Source organism: Artemia franciscana, chromosome 8, assembly GCF_032884065.1.
Source record: "Artemia franciscana chromosome 8, ASM3288406v1, whole genome shotgun sequence".
NCBI lineage: Eukaryota > Metazoa > Arthropoda > Branchiopoda > Anostraca > Artemiidae > Artemia > Artemia franciscana.
The window spans coordinates 16,898,189-16,920,303 of NC_088870.1; the positions used below are offsets into that span (position 1 = coordinate 16,898,189).

At 35.3% G+C, this 22,115-nt stretch overlaps 1 protein-coding gene across 3 annotated transcripts; it reads right to left on the bottom strand.

Moving 5' to 3' along the window:
- Positions 1-306: 306 nt before the first annotated feature.
- LOC136030059 (SAP domain-containing ribonucleoprotein-like) lies at positions 307-20,038 on the bottom strand. 3 transcript variants are annotated; one of them, XM_065708685.1, is made up of 3 exons: positions 19,922-19,946; positions 17,567-17,729; positions 307-1,117 (listed from the first exon to the last, which is right to left on the bottom strand). In XM_065708685.1, the coding sequence occupies exon 3, from the start codon at positions 1,113-1,115 to the stop codon at positions 378-380; it is 738 nt and encodes a 245-aa protein (XP_065564757.1). In that variant the 5' UTR covers positions 1,116-1,117; positions 17,567-17,729; positions 19,922-19,946; the 3' UTR covers positions 307-377. The 3 variants fall into 3 exon arrangements, with proteins under 3 accessions (XP_065564757.1, XP_065564755.1, XP_065564758.1); XM_065708683.1 differs by lacking the exon at positions 17,567-17,729 and having other exon boundaries at positions 19,922-20,038; XM_065708686.1 differs by lacking the exons at positions 17,567-17,729; positions 19,922-19,946 and adding an exon at positions 19,858-19,919.
- Between the last annotated feature and the right edge of the window lie 2,077 nt (positions 20,039-22,115).

Consider the following 22,115-nt stretch of genomic DNA (forward strand, 5'->3'; position numbering starts at 1 on the left):
GAGATGAGTAAATCAGTTTTAGGTAGGTTACAAACAATCGCGCTGGACCGAAATGGATGGAGGAGTTAGCCCCCGGCAGGAGACCTAAGTCGAGTAAGTCACGTTACAAAATTCCTATTATTTCATATATTAACTACATTACCTCATATAACATTTAGCCTGGATGTAGCACGAAAATTTTCCCTAAATTCCACAAAGAAAGGGTCTTTAGAGATAAGATAGAATCCCCTTAGCAATGCAGATACTGTCTAGTTGAAAGAAAAATAGTGGGAAAACTAAAACTAGCTGAAAAACTAAACAAACATCTGTTCCAAAAACTCTTTTAGTTAAGAAATGAATCATAGAAAGTGGCTCATAATTATTGAGGTATAACAACATTAAACTCTAAATCTTTCAGCCCTTATTTTTTTCTTTTTATCAAAGTCAGAGTCACTTGTACTTTGACTGGAACCAAAACGCGCTGCACGCTGCTGCTTCTTCTGCAAGTCTTGTGGAGCATCAGTGAGGCCAAATCTTAGAGCCCTTTGTTTCTTTTTTTCTTCTATGTCAGATTTGGTTTCTTCTACCTTTGCTCTCTTTATGTCTGATTCATTAGTAACACCAAACTTTTCTGCTCTCTTTTGAAGCTTTTGAAATTCTGACTCATTATCTTTTGTCAAAGTTCCAAATTTTTCAGTTCTTTTTCTTAATGTTTCATCATTGCTACTGGACAATCCAAATCTCATTGCTCTTTGAGATTTTTTGTCCAAGACTTCCAATTTCTCAGCAGGTTTTTCATCTCCTCCATTTTTTGACAAGGGTTCAACTACTTCTGTAACTGCCAGTTTTTTGTCAGTACTTTGAATATCTACTAAGGTAGCAGGATTTATATTTCTGTTCAATTTGAAAGCTTTTGGTGGATCTTCCTGTTCCTTTGGAAAATCTTGATGTTTATCTTCCTCTCCAAGAAGTTTGTCTGCTTCATTCAACAAGTCTTCATTCGAGTCATCTTTATCCCCCGAAATTAAGGCATCTTGCAGTCTTTCCACAAGTTCTGCTTTGTTCCCATCAGTAGAAAGGCCACGCAGTTTGAGCTCCTTTTTCAGCTCAGTGACTTTCAAACTTGCCACATCCATTTCTATGAAAGAGAACCAAAATATCAGAATCAATTTCAAATATCTTAAAAAATAATAATAATAAACTTGCCAAAGAAAAAAACAAGTGAACCAGACTTTGACAGAACAAACCAGGAGCTCAAGGGTTTAGAAACCAAAAAATAATTCCTTTAACTTTTTTTGGTGTCATACAACTGGAATAGCTTGACTTGGAGTGAGGATACCGGAAATTCTTTAAATGCAAGAATTAATATCCCCCTACCAAAATGAACAAGAAAATTGAGGTCTGATATTATTTTCATGTTTTAAATCTGTAAAAGTTTTCAAAAAGAGAATAGACAAGGGATGGTTTCTCAAGCCATTGAAATTCAACTAGGAAGCTCTTGAGTCATCCACCTGAATTTAAAATAATCCCACAAGTCAAACAAACTAGTCACTTTAACAAGATAAAAGTTCCAACTTTTATGCCCTCATCAACATAAACAAGTCTACAGGATGGCAAAATTTTTAATCGCTCAAAAGGTGTGGTTTAATGCAATATTGTAATCAAGTTGCTGCTACTTGGTCAGTTTACACTTTCTCCAATCTCTGAATCCCATATTTCCTCCTATACCTTAAATTACCTTAAATTGCAGGTTGGAGCAATCTAAGGATTTTTCCTTGTAGAAACTCCAGAGTTGATAATACATGATACATAGTTAAATACCTACATTAACTAGTGGTTTGATGTTGCTGATTCGAATGCTTCCCAGTTATACTTCAATTCTTTTTTTGACCATTCATTGTCAAGACAGTTCTTAAAGCTGTCTGTGGTTTGGACAGCAAGGGTATCTGGCATTAACTTGTCCCAGAGGTTGGCAACACGGTTGGTGAGAAAATGGGCGCGTTGCCGTTTTGAGGAGAAATGCCTGGATAACTGCAAGTTATGTCCCCTTGTACGAGAGTCCTGAGAAGTCAGAGGAAGAAGATCAGGAAGTGCCTTTGAATTAATAAGTTTATGAGCCCGAATTTCATCATCCCGTCTTCTTCTATAAACCAGAGTTGGGAGTTTCAGCTTGCATAGCCTTGTAGGGTAAGGAAGCTCATGCAGTCCACTCGCCACCTTAGTGGCTCTTCGCTGGACATCTTCAAGAATTTTAACATCTTTTTTGAAAAAGGGGGATGCAAGGACCATGCCTGTCTCAAGCCTTGGCGGAACAAGTCCTTTATACAAAAGGCTAAGAATTTTAGGAGAACGGGAGAATTGTTCTTTTTATGAGCCCTAATGATGAGCTAGCTGATGCTGCTGCCTTCTTTGCATGAGTGCTGAACTTAAGATGATTGTCGACAATTACTCCTAGGTCACCTTCTTCCAACACTGGAGAAAAGAACCGACCGTAAAGAAAGTAGATCGTATTGATATTCTTGTGCCCGAAGTGTAAAACATGACAGTTTGACACATTAAAAGTGAGTAGCCAAGATTTTGCCCACACGCTAAGGAGATCAAGGTCGATCTTCATTTCTCTTTCTCTTTCTATTCTTCTACCACTCTCCCCCATTTATCCCTCTAATTTTTTAGCTGATAGGTTGTGTATTTTTGCCTCAAATTTCTTTGAAATAGAATTAATGGTGTTGCAATAAGTACCAAGAAGATAAGGGAGAAGAAATTCAAACTGTGACCAAATATGAGGAGAAATGAAAAGTTTGGAGATATGATTTTACCAGAAAAAAAGACACAAACTGAATTTTAAAAAACCTTAGGTTTAAAAATTAAAAGTAAATATGCAAAACTGTAATTACATATTATTAAGAAAATAAAGACTGATAAAACTCAAACTACCAAAAATTGATCTCTATATTAGAGGGTGAATGTCATCTCTTTTAGCCTCTAACTAAATATAGATAAAACATATTGACAACACACTCCTCTCAATTTCGCTAAGAATTAGAATTGAGAATTGTGTCAGACACAGTAGTTTCGAATGTAATCAGAATTGGAAAAATAAAATCATCACATTGTTAAATTTCACCCAAACTTTACTTAGGGAATTATAAGGTTGTTTATTCCAAATTTGAAGATATAAGTGCAAGACAGAAGTCCAAGATTAATTAATAGATAGATAGATTTATGAACAAAAACACCCAATTTAAAGAGTAAAATTTAAATATGTCACTTTATTTCCCCTACAATGCTCTACTGCTTGGAGTGCTGAAAGAAAAAAAATTACATATTGTCACCCATCACTCACTTCCTGTTAAAAATCAAGCAAGAGCAAAGTGTCATACGCAAACAATACCAACATAAATTTTACCTTAGCCCAATCCCCCCAATTGGGGACAAAGAAAAAAAATACGAAGTGCACATTTAAAAAAGATTTTGATTTTCACCAAAGTTGGGAGGTATCATTAAACCTGAGCCCTTGTGCAAATGGGGAAAAGTTGAGGCAACATGATCCATGCATCTCAAAATGCAAGGATTATATATTTCTCAAATAGCCCTTTAAATGCTTTATATATAGATTTAAATAGAAAAGGAATATGTTGAAGTTAAAGAGTCTAGATTAATAAACAAACACTGGGTTCAAATATAAATCAGTAGCCAAGTATGCAAAACAATAGCTAAGATAATATAGGCATTAAAAATACTAAATTATTAAAAAATAGCTTTTAAGTGCCTTCATCCCCAAACTCCTAGCTTGTAAAAATGACAATAAAAATTAGGGAGGGTCAGCTTGTGTTTATAAGACTACAGTAAATCACTATGCCACGCCAGAATAAAAAAAAAATTTGTCTCATACTGTCTGTTAAAAGATATCTTGGGATGTTAATCATTTTTAGTATTTTGTTAGCTGAAAAAAATTAAAAGATGTCAGTTAATCTATTTCATATTTGAAATTAAATCATGTGTACTATGTCCCATTTCTTAATTCTTAATATGCTGATACATCCTCAAAGAATAGGGAACAAAATTGCTTCCCAAAAAGCAGTAAATAAACCTACAGGGCTACTAAAAAACATTAAATAGCTCTTCTAAATTGACCACTCTTATTAAGCAACGAAGGCAAAAGCAGACAAAAGTTGTATTTTATTATCTTGGAAAGCTTTCAGCTGGGTGAATTTCTAAAACGCATTTAAAACTAATATTAATGCACTGGAAGGGTTTCTTGATCATTTACATCCAACCCTTCCTCACTTTAAAGTCTTTACACACTCTGCGATGGATCAACTTCAAGAAAAGAAGAAGTTTAGCTTAAAGCCTGCTTCTCTTGGGCAGCATGTCTTGGAAAAGTAGTCGCGGAACTGAGCAGGAATTTTCGCCAAGTAGGAACATTGAGACCTATTGTCATAGAGTCGTTCAAAATTTACAGGTAGAGACAAAGGAGGAAATGAGCTGAAAACACATTTTCATACCAACATCTGAATAATAAATTCATTCCTGAGGGATTTGCTCACAAAATAAATAATTCTGAGCTCACAAAAAAATTTTAAAACCCAGTAGGGAAAGAAAGGGTGAATTTGGAAAATTAAAAGGCTCTTGGATCTACTTTGGGCTTTAGATCCTGTAAGCTTTGTTCTCTAGTAAAATAGCTTTTCAATATATCAAAAAGTCCAAAAAGCAGTTTTACCAATTATTGTGTTTTGCAAACGCACATTCAGGAAAGGATCTAGTTTCAAAATTGGGGCCTGGGAAGATATTTTCAAGCAGCTACCTCATATTCATCCCTACATGTAAGGCTAGAAGGATTCTTTGGGCTTTAGATCCATTCCTGTAAGCTTTGTTCTCTAGTAAAATAGCTTTTCAATATATCAAAAAGTCCAAAAAGCAGTTTTACCAATTATTGTGATTTGCAAACGCACATTCAGGAAAGGATCTAGTTTCAAAGTTGGGGCCTGGGAAGATATTTTCAAGCAGCTACCTCATATTCATCCCTACATGTAAGGCTAGAAGGATTCTTTGAAAATAGAAGGGAGGGAACATAGGTAAGCATTTGAAAATGACATCCTAGATCCTTATTTAGGCTACAAAATGTTTGCTATGTTTGATTTGCCTAGTACAGAAGTATCTAAGCAACAATTATTTTCTTTATTCTTAACTGAATCAATACATTAATTGTCATCTATCCTGGTTCGCTTTGTCACAACTTTCCCCCGTAGTCTATTCACCTCACTAAAAACAGTCTAAAATCTCTTTGATATATATCCAACATCTTGATCAGGAAGGATTCCTCTTAACAGTAAAATTGCTGTTTAACATTATAACTAGCTTATAACTAAATATAACATAACTTATAACTAGCAATAAAAAAATTGTTCAATAAGGTCAAGGAAAGTTTATAAAACTGGTTTTTAACTTGAAATTTTGTTTTTCTTGGGAATAGGATTTTAAGTATTTATTTTAACTTCTACTTATTTAAGGATCTATTTATTCATCCATATCAGTGTCTGTTATTTTTGAATTTGACGTGATTATTCATTTTAATTTCTGCTTGTATTGGTTTTCCTTTATTTGTTGATAGTAATTTATGGCTGTTTTAAGTTTGAATTATTATAGATATTTATTTATCCTTGTCTTAAGTTTTAACATGGTTGTTTACTTTTCTTCGAAAAATTCTCTTACGTAAAGCTTTTCTAATTAATTTCTGTTTGTTTTTTATTACCAAAGTTCCATTATTGGTTAATATTACACATATTTTCCCAGTTTTTCAGCTTAAAAATTAAAATATAAGATTCTAATTTTGACTTTGACTTTGACTTTGACTAATTGACTTTGATGCAGTAACAACGGCAATCAAAGGGGTAAAATTAATCTTGACTTGATGCCCATTGAATTGGACAATCTGTCTTGGCTTTTTCTACAATTGGCCACGACTTGACTTTCCCACAACTATTCCCTTTTCAATTCAAAAATCAACACATTTTTCCCCAACACATGCTTGGTGGGATGTCGCAAAAATGTCATTTGACAACCTGGATGTTCACAATGTCTATTGATTGATTTTAATATCCTCTTAACATTCGTCGAAATTTTCAACTTAAAGCCCTTAGTTATTCTCGAGATATTTCAAATACACCTTACTGGCAACCTGGATGCATATAGCATCTTTTCTTTTAATTCAACATCTCCCTAAACATTCCTCCAAAATTTACACTTAACACCCGTATTGTTCCTGAAATATTGCAACTATTCTATTTTGATAACATCGATTTACTTAGTAGCTTTAATTTAGTTTAACATCTGCCTCAACATTCCCTGAAAGTATCAGCTTCATACCCTTAACTATTCCTGAGAAATTTTTCATCTTCATACCCTTAGCCATCACAGAGATATCAGACACCCCATTTTAATAACCAGAATACAAACAGTTTCCTTTGATTTAGCTCAAAAGTTCCAAATAATTTCAACCTTATACCCTTAGCTGTTTTTGAGATATTCCAGATATCCCATTTTGACAACCTGGATGCATAAAATGTCATTTGATTTAGTTCAACATCCCCCTCAAATTCCCTGAAAGTTTCAGCTTGTTGTCCATAGCTATTCCTGAGATATTTTAGATATACCTATTCGGGTACCTGATTGCAAAAGTACTTTTTGATTTACTTCAGCATCCAATTCCATATTGTTCTTAGAAGTTTCAACTTAATGAACTTACCTGTTCCTGAGATGTTGTACCATTTTGATGACATGGATGCATACGGTGTCTTGATTTAGTAAAACATCCCGGAAAAGTTTCAACACTATATCCTTAGCCATTCTTAACTACTACAACTACTAATAACTCACTGCAGCACCAACCCGCCTGAGGCCAACACAGCTACGCACGCTCCTCCTCCAACCTAATCTATTCAAGGCCTCCCTCTTTATCCCCTCTCAGGAAGTTCCCATTTCCTTTAAATCTTTATTTATGACATCCTCCCAACCCAGACAAGGACGACCTGCTTTCCGTGTAGCCCCAGACGATTGGCCAAAAAGGACAATCTTCGGCAATCTATCATCCTTCATCCGCAGAACGTGGCCTAGCCATCTCAACCTTTCTTTCATTATAGCCCTAGTAAGCGGGATTGAACCACATTTTTCGTACGACCTACTGTTTGAAATACGTTCAGTCAGCCAGGTACCCAGAACAGTCCGTAGGCAATTTCTCTGGAAAACATCTAGTAAATTTTCATCTGCTTTTCGGAGCGCCCATGCTTCTGAGCCATATTTGACCACTGTCATCACTGTAGCTTCCAATATTCTAATCTTAGTTTGCAGACTTATCTTTCTATTCTCCCATACTTTTTTTAAACTGTTAAAAAACACCCTGAGCCTTAGCTATTCTACTTTTAACAACTTCACTGCACCCACTGTCTTTACTAATAATACTACCAAGGTAAGTGAAGCTGCCAACCTCATCAATCTTTTCGTTACCCAACGTCACCTTTTCATCTTCACTTATCCCTAGCCTTAGTGACTTAGTCTTCTTCAGATTAATATTCAACCCTATTCTAGCACCCTGAACTCGCAAAATCTCTAAAAATTCATTCATTTTGATCACACTGTCATCTAAAATGCTTAAATCATCAGCATAATCGAAGTCCAAGAGCGTTTTTCCTCTCTATTTGATTCCGTGGTCTCCAATTGCCTTTTCTGTGCTCCTTAAGACGAAGTCCATCAAAATGATCCATATAAAGGGGGATAGAACACAACCCTGCTTAACTCCTGATTTAATACAAAACCAGTTGCCAACCTCATTTCCTACCTTAACCGCAGCAGTATTATTCTTGTACAGAGCACAAATCCCTTTAATGTATTTTTCTGGTATACCATATAAGGAAAAGACCTTTGCTAACGCTCTTCTATCGACAGAATCAAAAGCTTGCTCATAATCGATAAAACTGACAAAGGTGTTTGATAGCGAAGGGACTTCTCAATTATTAACCTAAGAGTGAAAACTTCGTCGACAAATCCTCTACCTTTTCTAAAACCGCACTGTTCTTCTCTTAAACTTTGTCTACAGGATCTCTCAGTCTAGAAAGTATCATTTTACTCATGTAGTTTGCTACCTACAGAGACCAGACTAATGCCTCGATAATTAAGACACTCACTCTTGTCACCTTTTTTATACAGTGGTTTAATTAAGGGTTTCCTAAAATTATTAGGTACTTCCCTTTTTCAGTAACCATGTTCATAATCTTCAGTAGCTTATTCCTATCCTCAGAGCCACCATATTTAAGAAACTCACCTATCACACTGTCAGTACCTGGAGCCTTATTATTTTTTAATCCTTTTAGTACTGTTGCTAATTCTTCCTCACTAACAAAATCTTCCTTCACATCCAAAGTATCACAAACTTTTTCATTTTCATCTATATCTTTTCCTGCAACAGTATCTCGGTTTAGCGCATTCTCAAAATGTTCCACCCATCTTTCTTAAACTTTTTCCTTATCACTAATTGTGGCCCCATTTCTATCTTTAACTTGGACTAGTCCGGATTGACAACTCCCTTTCAATTTATTAACATGCCAGTATAGTATTTTACTATTATGCCGGATTCCCACATCTTCCAGATCCTCAGCAATTTTATCCATCGCCTCCACTTATCCACATCTTTTTAGTTCATATTTTAATGCTTTCTCCACTTTCTTTACATTCCTTTTGTTTTCATACGACCTAACAGTCAGATAATTCTTGTACAAATCCCTTCTACTCTCTATTAAATCTAAAGCTTTTTCATTAATATTTTGAGTTGCAGTCTTAGCACTCTTACCTAAGACACCATCAGCAACTTCACAAACTGTTTTTCTCAAATTATTCAGTCCATCTTCCACATTGTCAAATTTTAAACTCTCGAGTTTATTATTCAACTGTTTCTGGAAGTTTTTTCTCAAGTTTTCATCCTGGAGTCTACAAACAGCATTCTTAACATATTTTAGATATGCCCTTTTGGCAGTTTGGATGCACAAATACCTGTCATTTAGTTTAAAATTCCTCTGAACATTCCCTGAAAGTTTCAACTTAAAAAAATTAGCTGCTCCAGAGACAGAGTGTTTTTGACAACCTAGTTGAATACAATTCTTTCAATTAAGTTCAATGTCACACAAACACTCATTAAAGTTTCAACTTAATGATTGAAGCAATTCCCACAATATTGAGGAATCATCCTTTGACAACCTGGATACACATTGTCTTTTGATTCAGTTAAATGTTCCCAGGAAGTCCCTTCTGACAACTAGAGTGAACATAGTGACTGCGCAGATATGGAGAGTAAAAAGTCACCTCTTTATGTGTGCACTGTTGATTTATCGAAGGCATTCATTAGCATCATCTCTTGATGCTCCATTGCAGTTGTTCCCAACCGGAGGTACGCGTACTCCAGGGGGTACATGAGTCCCTTGGAAGGGGTACGCGAAGATTCCAAAAATCTATTTGGTGTACAGCTTTATAACCAGCTTTGGACTCGGTTCCAACATTTTCCTTACAATCAGATGCCCCACTATACATAATTTTAGACTCAACTTCCAAAACTTTCGTTTCCAGTGACCTGCTAGTAGCCACATGGTCTCTTTAAAGTCGAGACCCAAGATCCTGCTCATTATTTACAGAGGAAAGCGGGTGGCCTAGGAAAAAATAAGAGCGGCAAGGATTCAGTTTGCCAAAGTGAATGATATGGCACTTGGCAACAATGAATTCAAGAAGCCAGGCCTCAGCCCATTGACCCAGCAGATGAAGATTATTTGTAACAGGGCATGATCTTCACAAGACAAAGCTGGTCCAAGAAGCTTCAGATTGTCTGCATAAAGAGGTGATTTACAACTGATAATGGAGGGAGTATCACTGATGAAAATATAAAAAATTGTAGGACCCAAAACACTTTCCAAAGGAGCTCCACTCAGCTCATGTTTAGAGGAAGAAAGAATACAATTACCAGAGTCATCAAATAACTGAACAAACAGATATCACAAATAAAGGAAATTGGACTTTAACCTTCCTGAAATCTAATGGATTGATGGATCTGGTTTTTGTGATAGAGATTCTCCTTTTTGTCTGCCTCCCTCTGTCAAAGAATTTCACAACAAACCCGTTTCAGGGAAGGTCTTCAACGCTCTTGATCTGATTAATCTCAGTAACCCTGACCTTCTTATTAAGAATGTAATAGCCACATCTGTTGGTAATACAATAATGATAGATGGTAATAAGCTTACCTAAGCAATGGATGTCAGGTGATTGATTTTTTCAAACGGTAATTTCGACGGGACCTGCGCCTCCAGTTCCAAAAATGGTTGTGAGTTATATGGCCTATCATCAAGTCCTTTCACCTCTTTGATTCCTTCTTCAGAAAAAAACTAGCAACTGGAAGCTCTATTCTCCTCCAGTCAGCAAACAATGAGAACATACTATTATATACAATAATACACTGTTATCGATTGTGGGAAGAGCGGGTACCTGAGCTACCTGTCCCCAGCAGTTTAAGGCCACTAGGCTGGCCGGTACCAATAAGGCTCTTCCTACTTACTCTTGCTCTCTTCTACACAATCAAAATCTGTACATAAATGATCACCTTTTAATCGACTTCTTCATGCTTTAACCATCACCAAACAATATTTCTCTTCTTTAATATATCAATAGAAGCCTTAGATATCTTATGATCAACATCCCAGGACAGGTTAGAATTCAGGATAGCTGTAAGCATTTGGAATCTTAGTCAAGAAGCAGAAGCACTTTAGAGAAATAGTCTCCTCACTCCAAGCCTGGCAATCAAATAATACATGCTGAACTGTTTCATTTATTGAGAAGCAGACTCAGCATAAAGAAGAATGATGTAGTTTCCAATTAAATAACAAGTTATTTAGAAGTAGGGCACCTTATTTCAGCCGGTAATATAGCAAAGTATCCAATCTTGTATGAAATGGGGATAAAATAAATTTACTGCGATTAACATTGGATCTTTGCCTGATAATATCTTGTGAATTGAGGTCAGAGGAAGGACAAGGGATTAACGTGGAAGCCTTTGCTGCTAGAGAATCAGCCATATCATTATATTTGATGCCTTTATGACTTGGAACATATTGCAAATAAATCTCATTACCTTTAGTCTTAAGATTAAGGAGCTGTCTTCTAATATTATACAAATCCTCGTCCTTGGCAATTCTGTTAATATTTTGGAGCAATAGTAATACTGATTTGGAGTCAGAGAGACAAAGTATATTTTCAGATTCTAGGTTACAATTTATAAGTACATTCAAGGCCAGGCAAATGACACATAATTCGGCCAACAAGATAGAAGATCCCAATGGGAGAGGAAGGTCCTGTGGTGGCGCAGTGGATTCGACCTTAGCTTGGTAATACGGGACCCAGAGATCGAATCACGCTGCAGGAATGCAATGCAGGGCCGACGCAAGGACCTTAGCAGTCAAGAAGCGTCGTTAATTCTTAAATAATAATGGGAGAGGATAATAGATGTTCAAATTCAGGGATGGAAAACCAGCTCCTGCTCCAGCTCTCTCCCTCTAGACAGACCTATCAGTATACATTTCCTATGATTAGAGTACGCCTTTGAGATCTGTTCAGCCAAAATAGTCTGGATCTTATAATTAGGAATCAAGCATTTATTAATAGAGATAAAATCCACTTGACAACCTGGTGGACTCATTTCCCATGGAGGGGACTCAGTAAAGGGATATGCATAAGGAGAGTATTGATCCGACTTTGGGGCCTCCAGTTGAAATTGATTCCATGATGAATTGGTATTAGGACAGGCTGATTTCCCAGCAAAGGTATGTGCATAAACAGCATGCTTGGCTCCATAACCCTGGATTCGCGAGAAATATCTAATCCTTAAACCAGATGCTCTTTCACTTGGGACACTAATCCAGACAATATTTCATACTTAGACAGAAGAGTAAGTTTATACACACCCAAAGCTATTTGAACAGCAGAGTTTTGTAAAGATTCAAAGGATTTTGAATGAGGATGGAGGAAGAGCTGAGAAAAATTGGATTCCACATTCTATATTTGAACGAATGCATAAGTTGTAGAAATCCAACATAATTTTAGGGTGACATCCCCACTTACATCCAGGTTGTCTCTTTAGAATACAAAGTCTCTGAATAATCAGAGATTTCAAAGAATTGATATGTTCATGCCACTGCATTTTAGAATCCATAAATAAACCAAGTAACTTCACTGAATTCCAATATGGAATCTCCCTTGAGAAAATTGTTAGTGGTTTAGGAAGATCTGTAGTAGCCTACCATTAGTAAATTTAATGGGTTTAGTTTTACTGACTGAGATTGGGAAGCCAAAAGCAAAAGAGAATCTCTGGACTAATCTTACATCCTGTTGAATAAGACTTTGAAGAAGGCCAATATCCCTTCTAGACTTCCAAATAATCAAATCATCTGTATAAAGGCCAAATGATGCATGAGATGCTTGAAATTCAGAAACATACAAGTTGAATAGAAGAGGGCTCAATATTGCACCTTGAGGAAGTCCTCTGGTAATGGAACTTAACTAAACTCTAGACTGATTTATTTGAACACAAAAACATCTATCAATTAGAAAGGACCTCATAAAACTTATGAAAGAATAAGGGAAGTCAAGATTAATTAAAAGTTCCAATAACTTATTGTGAACTACATTGCCATAGGCATCTGACCAGTCAAACAGAATATCTTATCATAAGAGAGTTGCAAACATCAATTTCTAACCAGGTAATGTTGTGGAAAGAGCTATGTCCTCTTCTGAAACCTGCTTGTTCAATAGGAAAGAGATTATTGACTTCAGCAAACCACTCAACTTTTGATAAGACAAGCCTTTCCAGAACTTTACTAAAGGCAGGTAATACCAATATAAGACAGTAAGACTTGGGATCATCAGATGAGTAAGAAGGTTTTAAAGCTGGAAATACCTGATCAATCTTCCAAGCATCTGGAAACTTTTGGCTTGACCAAATAAGATTATAAAGACTTAAGAGGGCAGTGACATCACCTATTAGTGATGAAAGTGTTCAGATTGAAAGGGGAGCACCAAAGAGACATTTTGTTCACCAGAGACCAGACCAGAAGGCCAAAGGCCTGTCACTTGCAAAAGATAGGAGAAATATTTCAAATTTCCAGATCCCAGTATTGGACATACCTGAAAAGGAAATGATACATGGAAGTGTTGTAATCAAAGCAGTTGATATAAATGCCAAGTTCTCAAATGAATACGAGCTTTGCATGTTTTTCAAGGAAAAAATTAGTGGCAGATTTGAGTTTGAAATAAATCGTGAAGGGAACACTATTTACTTGCATTTAAAAAATGAGAGCAGGATGAAATCAGCATTGGAAATCAAAACTGTAAATAACATTGAAGTAACAGTTTTAAGGAAAGAACATGTATCAAGAGGTGTGATGAAAGGAATCCCTTTATATTTATCAGTTGTACAAATTGAGGAAAGTATCCAATCTGCTGTACCTGTAAAAGAAGTGATTAGGATGCAGAGGTATAACCGGGATCTAAAAAAGCTTGAAGACAGCCTGTCAGTAATGGTGGTTTTTGAATCAATTATTACCCCAGCAAGTGTGTGGTGCTGTGGTAGAAACAGAGATATTTTACCCTACCATAGGAAGGTGATGCAGTGCAGTGTAAATCAAAGGAGATCTGCCTCAGATGTGCCCAGAATCATCAAAGCCGTGAGTGCCCTCTCAAACAGAAGAGTGTAGACGATCATACCAGCAGATACAGGTGCGCCAATTGTAAACAAAACCATTCAACCACTTCATCAGTATGCCCAGTAGGAAGGAAGAATCAACAAGTGCTAGAAGTGGCAGAAAAGTATGGCATGGGATTTAAAAGAGCAAGGACAACATTTAGAAGTTATGCTCATGCAGTCCAGAATAGCCTGAATCCTGAGAAAAGAATAATCAATAACACTGCAGCAGAGTTACAATAAATGATGGCAAAGAAGTTAGTGATTGGGATGCTTATAACCCCAGGAATGCTGAGTATTGAAAACTTGCCATTGAATGAAAAGGTAGATAAACTGTGTGAATTGGTTGAGCAAATGAAGTTTGGAAAACTCGACCGGAATGATGTAAAATTGGTTTGTGAAACAAGTAGCACCTTGGAAACAGAACATGTCCTTAAGGCAGCACACAATATTATCCTGGAATGCATGTTCAATCATGAGAGAGAAAAAGGAATTACTGCTTCAATATTGTGATAGAAAAGACATAGATATTCTTTGTATTCAAGAAACTTGGCTAAAACCAAATACCATGAGCCCCTGCAAAGGTTTCAACATCTTGAGAAATGATAGAATAACAGGAAGAAAAGGTGGAGTTATGATTGGAATGAGAAGTCATAGTCATTATGAAGAATTGGACTTAGCAAGCCAGCAATCAATTGATAATGAAGTGGAAGTAGTTGGAACTAAACTGTTTTTAAAAAATGAATGTTATATGTGTATATAACCCATCTGGAAATAATGGACTGTTGGGAGAAAGGATAGAAGAAATTATTAAAATGATACCAGTTACAGAGGACACGATAATATTGGGTGATATGAATGCACATAGTAAATTTTGGTGCAAGTGAAGAAATGTAAATAGTTCTGGAACAAGTTTAGAAAACTGTTGAATAAATAGCCCAAAATGCTTGGCAACACCTGTTGGGATTTCAACTAGAGTTAATCCCCAGACTGGAGAGACAACAACAATTGATTTGCTAAATGAAGAGGTCCTGCCAAAAGGTAATAGGAGACAGGGATTCAAAATTAAAAAATTTTACTGGTTTATCCTTAGAGAAGCACTGGACGAGTTTGATGTGGAATCACTAACAGAGGAAGAAGTAGAATTATCTAGGAAAGTTGAAATATTTCAAGAGATATTGATAGAAATAGCCAAAACTGTAGTACCATATAGAGAAATCAGCCGTCACCCTGGCTGTATCTGGTGGAATGAAGATTGTTCAAAACCCAAAAGAGAATTCATTGGAAAAAAGAGAATACATAATCTGGTGAGAAATCTTCAAAGCCTTATTGAAAAGAACAGAGCTTATGCTATATTTTGAAAAACAGTACTTGAAGCCAAGAGAAAATCATAGAATAACTTTATAAACAAACTTGGCTTTTGAAAACCAACATCCAAAGTATACGAGTTTATGACAAAGATAAATAACAGAGCAACTTCAGGCCAGAGCAACGCACCTATTGCATCTGCTAATAAGCTTCTTGTGACTCATGATCAAAAAGCTGATGCAGCTGCCAAATTCATGAGCTCTACAATCGGCCAGAAAGATCCAGATATACTGAAGAAGACTGATATGGACACAAAAGTAAGTGACCTTGGAACACAAGGACAGGACAAACCATACAATAGACCATTCATTGAACAGGAATTAATGAATGTGATTAATAAGCTTCCTGATACATATCCTGGACCAGACAATATTTGCCACAGTTCGTGAAGTCGCTCCCCAAATTGTGGATCAATGTACTGTTGGAATTGATTAATGGTGTATGGAGGGAGGGAAAATTTCCTGATGTTTGGAAGTATGGTGAAGCAGTAATGCTAACAAAGCCTGGCAACAACCTATCAAAGATTGAAAATTATAGATACATTACCCTTTTCCCTGTTTTGGGGAAAGTTGTGGAAAGGATAGTGAAGAAGAGACTGGAAGCTGTGACAAAACAGAAAATTTTGAAAGACATTCAATGTGGTTTCAGAAAAAATAGAAGTGCAGAAGACAGTCTCATGTGCCTCCAACAGGAGGCATTATATGCTTTGCAAAATGGGTGGATTTTAGCAGCAATTTTATTTGACATTGAATGTGCTTTTGATAATATGCTTCATAGAAAAATGGTTGAAGGCCTAGTAACAGCTGACATAAAAGGCCAAATGTTAGCATTTTTAAATGATTATTTAACAGGAAGAAAAGTTAAAGTGCGAGTTGGTGGAACAATTTCAAATATAACAGTGTTTCCTGAAAGAGGAATCCCTCAAGGATCAGCATTGGGGCCTGACATGTACAACATAGGATCATATGATATTCCTATCAACATGAAGGATGACAGAGGAGCTATTTTGCAGATGACAATAGTGCGTGGGTCATGGCGCGTGACACCTACCATATAAAGACCCTAATAACCCAGGTCATTGCAAAATTAGAAAAATGGTCCAAAGAAGCTCACTTAAAGTTTTCTGCAACAAAAACGAAGGCAATTGTTATCACTAGGAAAAGAATTGGAACCCTTCCAGATCTGTACTTAAGTGGTCACCCAGTTGAATATGTTAGCAAAGCAAAAATACTAGGTGTAGTGGTTGACAAAAAACTAACCTGGAAACCGCATGTGATGTATCTTAAATCAACATGTTTGAAAAGACTCAATGTTATGAAGAGTTTGGCCTATATGGCTAGAGGATTACCAGCAGAACTTTTGATCCAGTATTATATCAAAAATGTATTGCCTAAAATGGAGCATTGCTCAACAATTTATGGCACAGCTTGTCATTCAACCATTGCAACATTAGATGTAATCCAAAACTCAGCCATAAGAATTGCATTTGGAGTAAGAAAAACAACACCGGTTAGTTTCCTTCAATCAGAAAGTGGTCTAGCAGACCTGGAAACATGAAGAAAGATCAGAATTTCAAAATATGTACAGAGGATTTGGTCTTTAGAAAATAACCACTGAGTTAAGTCAAAAATCATCAAACCTGGCTGCCAAGCAACTGCCAACATATCTAAAGCAAGAAATCAATCCAAGTGTCTTGAAGCAGCATTAGAAATTTGTAGAAGTTGTGGAATTGATATAGTACTTTCCAAAATGTTAACAGTTGGTGAGATAGGTGTCCCTCCACCATGGGAGGAAAACAGGATCAGTTCAAGATTAGAATTCAATATGGACCAAGATTCTCTAGCAGACTTGGCATTCAGCATGATGATGGACAAAGAGCACAAGGGATACCTTCTATTATTCACTGGCGGATCAAAAGTAGATGAAATGAAGCATATAGGAGCAGCATTTTGGTGCCCTTTCAAAAATGTGTCCAAAAAATTTGAATTACCTCCAGAGAGCAGTGTATTCCTGGCAGAAGTTTACGCCATTAAGAAGGTGCAGGAGTTCATTGAGGAATCTGTTGAAGAGTACAAGGTGATCATTTGCTCTGATTTAAAGTGTTATTCAAGCAGTTGTAAATGCTAATACTATTGCAAAACCAAATAGAGATGTCCTTATATGTTACATTAAACTACAAGACATATTAACAAAGAAGAAAGTAGTTATTCAGTGGTTTCCCGCCCACATTGGGATCTCTGGAAATGAAAAAGCAGATCTGAAGGCCAAATCCACAGTTGAGTCAGGAACACTTGTAACCAACATAGACACCCCTTACAAAGTTATGATATTTGATAAAGTGATTAAAGGGATTGATTGTCAGGGTTTTAAAACGAATAGACACTTGACTGGGAATCTTTTTGTGACAATGAAAAAACAGAGAAATATAGAAACAAAGGTGTATAAAGAACTCACTAGATATGAAGCAAAGAAACTGTTTTGACTCTGATCACACCATGTTGGAGTTGGTTGTTACAAGCAAAATTTTTGGGACAGAGTGAGGAATGTCCTAAGTGTGGTGCATCAGAAACTATAGAACACTTGATGATAATGTGCCGTGAAAGCAAACAAGAGAGACCTGAAATAACCAAATTTTTCAGACAGAAGAAAGTGCAGCCAAGCCTATATATGTTATTAGAAGGATTTGATAGCAAAGTAGAAAATTGTATGATAGTTAGTCTTGTCATACAGTTTCTGACAAGAATTGCAAGATTAAAGGACATTTGAATTACAGTTTCAGGAAAGAAAATTTGCTCCTACTATTATTTAAGAAGTGAGAATCAACTTGCCATAGAACATCCTCTAGGCTGAACAGCAAGAGGAAAGTTAACGTCAATGCCATTGCCAAATTATACCAGTGACTTTAAGAGCTGGTGCTCTAAGTCATGACTAAGCAGAGTTATGCTGTTTTAAGGGAAAATTTTGACAGTACTTATAAAATTGCATTGTTAAATTGTGGGGGCCTTTACCCTATTTTAATTATGGTAGATATTCTATAAATAGAGTTGGTTAGGTGTTTAATGTAATCCATTCTAAGCAGCCTACTTTCCAAAATCATGTCATGTAAAAAGGATTGTTTACAATTCACAAAACTTCTATAAAAAGGGTGATCTTATTAAAATAATGTCTGTCTTTTTGAATTTTTTTCAAAAACAAATACTAAATTCAAAATAATTTGGGAAAACTATTGATTTTGATTCCCAGTTTGAAATTGGAAATAATAGTTAGCTTTAAGTGCAGGCAGAAATGATAAGATTATTTCTAAACTGATTATAAAAAAAGAAAGTTCATGCTAAAAAGAATCCTTATATTTCTTGAAATTTCTATTACAAGGGTAATCTTATAGGATCAATGGTTTTGTAATGACTTTTCCTGTTTGCCCAAAAACACCTGCTAAACTTAATATTTTGAAATAAGGTATCAGTTAGCAAGATAGTGGACAGCCTTTTTCCTTGAGGTTTAATTTTTTTTTTTTTAATGTAAAATTCTAGTTTAGCTACTTTTTGCTATGAAGGAAAAGGGTTAGGTTAGGAAAACCAAACTTTCAGGGATGGTTCTACAAATTAAAGCATGTCCTGGCAAGGTATTTTGAAGTACATACTTTTACTCTTTGTCTTGCTAGGGGGCAGTGACCTTTAATGACATATAAAATCTTTTGCATTATAGGCCTAATAGTGAAACCTTGCAAAACAGATCTCCTGGCAAAAAAGTAGGCCTACACCAAAACTGTTTTAGCTTCACAACTTTGCTTGATCAAAATTTATGAGGTTTCAAACAAATTTCCTAAATTTTGAAAAAATACTATTGATGTGATTTAAAAATTCTACTCGAATAACAGGAATAGTATTTACAGAAATAAAACCAATAACTTAATATTAAGGTAAAATGTTGCTTTGTCAAAATTTCAATAGGTATAGATCTGTCAAGTAGGCAAATTTCTTAGACTTAGAAATCAGAAGAGGGTTAACATAGAAGTTTGGTAAAAAAAAAAACCTTCCAAGAGTATATTTTGGCCCTGGATTCAATACTGAAAGTTTCATTTTTCAAAGCTAGTCCATTTCAAAAATAACAGAGATTAGCCAAACTAAATTTAACCCTTTTAACTAGGCCTACTAAAGGTCCTAACATGCAACATTTGTAACAGTAGCCTTTGGATTTGATTCACTCTTGTGGTAAACCCTTCAAGCAGATATTGTAATATTTTGGAACTGTTTTGTGAGAAATAAAAATGAAAACCAAAGTAATGAATTTATTTAGTCTATTTGAAAAATCCATCACACAAAAAAGGAAAAGATGGACCTTAAAACAAAATAAAAGAAAACAAACTAAATACAGAACAAGCATTAAAATTGCAACAAACAGCTTTGATCAAATTTAGGGTTGGTACCAAGATCGAACTTGACCGAGTAAAGACAAAGCCTTAATAACACTGCAAATGCTTAGCCTAAATGAGTTTACTGAGAATGTACATTATACACTGTTATGCTACTTTTTATACGCAATTTATGACGGATAATTCTCATTAGATCATATTTTAATGTAGAAAACAACACTAAAACTTCCAATTGAATAGCCCCTCAAAAGTCGCTGGGAAAACCCCTTCCATATGAAGTAACTAAGGAAAAATATAGTAGCAAACATTTGGCTTATAGCTCTTAGTGCATGCAACACAATAGCACTACCCACGGTCACTCATAGAGCATTACTTAGGGCACTCTAAAGCAGTATCTAGATTATTCTGGAGCATTGCCTCCAGTTCCAAAAATTTACCTTGCTATAATGTGGTTCTATTTAAATTTGTTTGCCAAAACCAGAATGACTGCCGTCAAATTCAAAAAAATAAATATTTCTGCTGAAACTGTAAAAAAAGAGCCCAAAGGCATAAGAACACAACTGACTCTCGACCCTACTGAAAAATGAGGTCATTTAAATATTTTTTGAAGGGTTGTTGATGGTGCTTTGATTTTTATCAAAAGAAAAACCTTGCTATCTGATGTTGCATGTATCTCTGGCAAAGCAATTACAAAAATCAACACGTTCAGTAATATGTTCCAGAGGCGAAAACTTTTTAGCAATTGATACGAATCAGCCAAAATTTGAATTTTCATTTAAGTGAATAGGAGGTATATAAAACAGTTTTTCACGCTTTTGCGCTAACCTCATATTATAAAGTACTCTTAAATGATGACAGTTGTTCGAAATCGGGTAAAGATCTACTAATTTTATTCCTGGTCTCTGAACTTAAAATTGTATTTCATAAGGGTATGTTAAAATGCAGAGATAAGATCTAATATTTAAAAAATACGAATTTTCTTTAAGTTATTTATTCACTTACTTGCTTTGTAAAGATTCGGAAGATGAAGCACAATATCCAAAAATGTAAACCAAATCTCTTAAAAAAATAAGCAAGACACTAACAATCAATGAAGTAAATAGACACAACAAGGCAGCTCATTTTCAGGTGATCTGTCAAACAATTCCAGGACGTATTAATTGGCTAATACCTGAAATTTACCTCCATCCTAAAATTGAAAGAGAGAGAAAGAGAATTTCATTTAAAAAAAATATAAAATTAAATTATTTTTTTTTCTCTACGGATAGACAGGGTGACCGACATTCCCAAAAGTTCTCTTCTGACGAAAAATTAAATTGTAAATTAATTAATTGTAAATTAATTGTTAAATTGAAAAAATCGTTCTTAATATCATTAGGGAATTCACCAGCAAATTACAATAGTATACTGACAAAATATTCAACTTCACTCTTTAGTTGAAAGAATCGGCTCCAGTGTTTCAAAACATTTTTTTAAGTTCGTCAGCGATTAGTTATTCCATCAGTTACTCATTAGTTGTACGCGTCCCGGTTCCTTATTGAGGGGGGGGTCACGAAAAACACTATACTTTCTTTGCTGACTGCTTTTGAATGTTTCTAGGGGGATTTTTCCTTTTAGTAGATTTTAACCCGTTTATGGTGAGATCCTGAGGGGAATCTGATTGTGATGCACTACTTTCATTGTAAAGGGAATGATGACCTTTGGCATGAAGGCACTGGTTCTATGAAACACTGGTCCACTTACTCAATGAAGCAACCTTGGAAACCACGAGATTAAACTTTAAAGAATGAGAAACGTAAAGGTAAATTTTTATTTTCTGAAACTAAAGAAAAAAAAATATAAATCAACCATATATCCAACGAATAAATGTATAGGCTGGCATAAATACTAAAAAATTCCTTTTTTGAGGTTGAGGCTCACGGAATTTTAGGAATCTCTCCTTATTTTCCCACAAGAATCCATATTTTCATGTCATGTTCTGTACGTTACAAAAGTTATATCTATATTTACAATAATATAATTCGGAATAAGACGGTGGAGGGGGTATTTTACGCATATTTCGTAAGATGTTAGTGGATCTTGTGACTGCTGGTTATTTGAACCGTCTTGATTAATTCCATATCGTAGTCGTCTTACAATGAGCCAACTTACCTCTTCAGAATTTTAAGGTTGAACTTCAAAATTTAGTAGCTAGGATTATTTTGTATATAATGAAGTAAGAATTGTTTTCTTGACATATTCAGTTATATACGGCTAGAACCCTAAGCGTATATCAAATCTTAAAACTTCATCTAAGCGTTGGAAAATAACCACTAATACTCATAAATAATACTCGCAAAAATAAAAAATATACATAACCTTAAAGGCTCTTAAAAGAATTCATAGCTAATTAGAACCTTTTAATATCTTAAGGTGAGTGTTTTTCACTTGGAACATTAACAGAAAGAAATTTTCTCCATAAAATGTACTTGAGGCTGTTAAAAATATGAAAATTCTAGTTGGAAACACAAAATTCATCTCGAAAATTTGTCAAACTTCGTCCTTCTTTACTATAATAAGGAACAAAATTTATTTGGTAAATATCTAAGCTTAGTTTTAGGTTTGCCACGTTTGTGAAAACGGCATTGCTGT